Source organism: Bombus affinis, unplaced genomic scaffold (genome assembly GCF_024516045.1).
Source record: "Bombus affinis isolate iyBomAffi1 unplaced genomic scaffold, iyBomAffi1.2 ctg00000064.1, whole genome shotgun sequence".
NCBI classification, from domain to species: Eukaryota; Metazoa; Arthropoda; class Insecta; order Hymenoptera; family Apidae; genus Bombus; species Bombus affinis.
The window spans coordinates 406,647-410,598 of NW_026108821.1; the positions used below are offsets into that span (position 1 = coordinate 406,647).

At 41.4% G+C, this 3,952-nt stretch overlaps 1 protein-coding gene across 1 annotated transcript; it reads right to left on the reverse strand.

The window, feature by feature from the left end:
* Positions 1-1,776: 1,776 nt before the first annotated feature.
* On the reverse strand, positions 1,777-2,941 carry LOC126926927 (uncharacterized). Its single transcript, XM_050743244.1, has 2 exons — positions 2,804-2,941; positions 1,777-2,740 (listed from the first exon to the last, which is right to left on the reverse strand). Exon 2 carries the CDS (start codon positions 2,727-2,729, stop codon positions 1,842-1,844), a length of 888 nt encoding a protein of 295 aa, XP_050599201.1. The 5' UTR covers positions 2,730-2,740; positions 2,804-2,941; the 3' UTR covers positions 1,777-1,841.
* Positions 2,942-3,952: the final 1,011 nt, after the last annotated feature.

The following is a 3,952-nucleotide window of genomic DNA, read 5'->3' on the forward strand; positions in this document are numbered from 1 at the left end:
TGGGCCCAGATATGGTTTTGTTAATTGGAAAAAGTTGTCTTTGTTAGATGTTAGTTTCAATAATTTTGGTATTTCTTCTGATTTTTCCCAGTCTCTGAATTGTCTTAATAAAACGTCAGTTTGTGTTATCGCGTGTACTCTGGATAGGGTGTCAGCGGCTACGTTTTCCTTTCCTTTTACGTACTCTATATCGTATTCCTCTAATCTCAATCTCCATCGAATCAATCGACTAGAGGGGTCCTTGCAGTTGTGCAGCCATTTAAGGGCTTGGTGGTCTGTTTGAATTTTGAATTTGCGGCCTAGTAAATATTGCCTAAATCTTCTAACTGCCCAAACGATGGCCAATAATTCTTTTTCCGTCGTAGTATAATTTCGTTCAGGGGGGTTTAATGTCCTTGAAATGAAGCAACAAGGGTGTCCGTCTTGTGAAAGGATGGCTCCTAGACCTTCATTACTGGCGTCCGTTGTTAACGTAAATGTTTTCGTATAGTCGGGGTATTTTAGTACTGGTGCTTGGCATAGTCTTTCTTTTAATGTATCAAAGCTAAGTTGTGTTTTGTCAGTCCAGTGGAATTGTATGTCTTTCTTAGTTAGTTCCGTTAACGGTTTGGCAATTTTCGAGAAATTCTTAATAAATTTTCTATAGCATCCGGCTAACCCAAGGAACGATTTTACATCCGTAGGATTTTTGGGTAGTTTGAAGTTCTTTACTGCGTCTATCTTTTCAGGGTTAGGTTTTACTCCGTTTGCTGTCACTAAGTGTCCTAAATATTCCAATTCGGGTTTTAGGAATTCACATTTATCCGGTTGTACTTTTAGACCTACTTCCCTGAGTCTTTGGAGTATAATGGCTAGGTTTTTATTATGTTCCTCTATCGATTGCCCGAATATAATGATATCATCGAGATAGACGAAACAATGATTATTAATTAAACCTCTTAACGCGGTGTCCATCATTCTTTGAAAGGTAGCGGGTGCGTTCTTTAGCCCGAATGGCATTCTGTTATAGTGGAAGTGCCCTTGTGGTGTGCTAAATGCAGTGTACTTCCTCCAATTCTCATCCATGGGTATTTGGTGGAATGCCGAGGATAAGTCTAAAGCGGAGAAATATTTTGCGTTCCCTAGTTGCGATAGTATATCGTCAATGTCGGGTAATGGATATGCGTCTTGGTCCGTTAATTCGTTTAACTTCCGAAAGTCAATCACTATTCGCCACTTTTGTTTCCCCGACGCGTCGATTTTCTTTGGAACGACCCAGACGGGAGAGTTATAGGGAGAGTCGGAGGGTTCTATAATCTTTCTGTCTAACATTTCCGTCATTTGTTTGTTTATTTCGATTTTATGGTGTTCGGGAGGACGGTAGGATTTTACGTTGATGATTTTATCTTCTTTAAATGTAATGGAATGTTTAGCAAGAGATGTACACGGTAATGTTTCGCTGTCTAAATTAAATACATCCATGTAATAGAGAAGAATCTTTTCTACAGGTTCTCTGAGAGGTTTTTCTATGTGCGATAGTCGAATCGAAGATTTCAATTTTTGGATTTGATCTATGGTATTTGTATTTTCGATAATGTTAGAAACTTGAATTGAAGACTTACCACCATTTATAAAGCACACTGGCGTTGGCTTCCCTTCGAGGTATATAATTTTTTGAATGGTTTCTCCTGGTGCAAGGGTTGATTCTTGTTGCAGCAGAAGGGTGTTGTTATCTAATTTCAATGTTTCGTTGGAGAGATCGAATCGATATTGATTCAAACCGGGTAAGCCTAATATGCCATCTTCTATAATTGGGAAATCGTCATCTATTAAAGAGAAGTCTATCTTTTTGTCGAACAAATTCAACTTGACTTTGGAATTAGATTCGTATTCGGAATGTCCCATGGAGAATTTCTTTGTGTCTGGTATTGTTGTCTTTCCTGGGTAGCATCTTTGTTTAAGCAAGTTGATTCCTGCCCCGGAGTCAACGAGAAATCGCAATCCTGGTCGTCCTGGTAATTGTAATAGTATTGTGGGTAATCTTCCTGAGGTAGCATTGTTAATTCCGATTGTTCTTGAACGTGGTTTATTCCTGGAGGGGCTTTTCTTTGAGGCGGTATCCGAAAATTTTGGCATTGATTGGGAAGGTGTCCCAATCGATTGCATTTGGGACATTTCGCTTGCGTCCTTTCGCTTAATGGTCTGTTCCCAAACTTCGTAAAATTGTTCGTTCTTGGTAGAGTATTTTGTGTGAGTGGAGTTTTATTATTTGTGTTACTTGTAATAGCGAAGCGATTGTCTACTGGATGAGAAGCCTGGTTACGATAAAATGGCGGGGCGGTTGTCTGTCGCGTCATCTGTCTGCGAGAGCTGTGCTCGCGAAAGTATCTTTCCATATTCATTGCTTTCTTTTCTGCTTCGATGAGATTTGGGGGGAGATTAGCCATTAGCGCCTGCCCTATTTCTGGACGAAGGCCTCTTACATAGTCGGTCACAGAGTCCATGTATAGTTGCTCGTTCATCACCCGTCGAGTTAGTTCGTCTCTATACTCGTTGGTAATGCTGTGTTGGAGTTTGTTAAAAACGCTTCGAAATCTGATGTTATAGTTTTGCACGCTCTCGGTTAATCCTTGCCTCATTCCTCTTAATTCGTCCTGTTGTTCTCTCACTGATACTTGCGCAGCTACATTACGTCTCAATGCTTCGTACAGAGATTCGAATTCGGTAATACGAATATTGCGGATTGCCATTGCGGCTTTTCCTAAATCTTCTCTATTTTAATCATTTTAAGTAATAGTGTTGGTTCGCTACACATCATTCTTACTTCTTGTATTTCATGAATAAAATCCTCCACGTCTATATCATCCTCTCCGTTTAATATCGGAATGCATTTTAATGCACTCTCAGCTTTTAGCTCTGGTTGCGTATATTGTTCAGGAAAAGTCCTTTCCCAGGATGGTTGAGGTGGTGTTTGAAGTAATGGGCGAGGTTCTCGAAGGACCGATAGATCTTTAGCGGTGTGGGTTACTTCGTCTACGGTTATTAGGGAACTGGCCTCCGATACATTTCCCGTTTTTGTTTTTGCTACAACTTCATCCATACGCAGTGTAAGCATACTCATTTGTTGGGTCAGTCTCTCATTCTGCTTCTGCATTGCATCAAGCAAAGCTTTATCTGTTGGGTCTATTCCGCTGTTAGTTAAAGCGGCGCTAACAGTTCCGGTTCTGTCTTCTCGTGGCGTTGCCATTGTTATACTAATTGTGCTGTCTGTTCTCGATCTGTATTTGACAAAAGAATCCAGGGCTTGCTCACCTTGATCGTTTAACCCGTAGGAAAGGTTCCGTTGCGGTGTTCCTTTGTCGAAAAGTCGAAAGTGTCTGCTCTGTTACAGTGGTCCGCTGATCCTCAATCTTCAAAGTTGACTGTAGCCCGAAATGCGTAATTTCGTTTTCTTGAAGTTGATGGATCCTGGCAGGATCGCCAAAATGTCACGTAAAAATAAAGAGAAATTTTATAAGGAAGAAGAAGACATTATTTTCACTTGGTTTATACAAGTATAAGACACTTCCGAACTCTAGCCGTGATCGTACGAGAGTGAGTCCCTACAATCTTTTTACTTTCGGTCATCTGTTCTCTCATTATCCCCACTACCCTGTAGGCGTACGTGACCGTTGCTACGCTTCTGGAACATTTGGTGGAAGGACCGTTGGGCCATAAATGAATCCTCAGGTACTCCGCCAATATACATTGTTGCCAAGGTCGCCATGTGTTCCTCTCGTCGGTCCATCGGGTGCGAAGTATGCCGACCGGGACACCATCCTGCCCGTGGTGTGTGTGTGTGTCCTGGTCTCTGATGTGATTTACGTTACACTAGCAACGTTCCCTCAAGGGCTACTAGCATCCTTCTCTAACCATCAACATGGAAATTGTCCAATTAACGGTAACGTCACTTTCAATCTCTTTCCGAGCGAAG

Bases quoted from the DNA above. Each gene is read 5' to 3' on its own strand.
- LOC126926927 (XM_050743244.1), bottom strand. From the start codon at position 2,729: ATGGCAATCCGCAATATTCGTATTACCGAATTCGAATCTCTGTACGAA.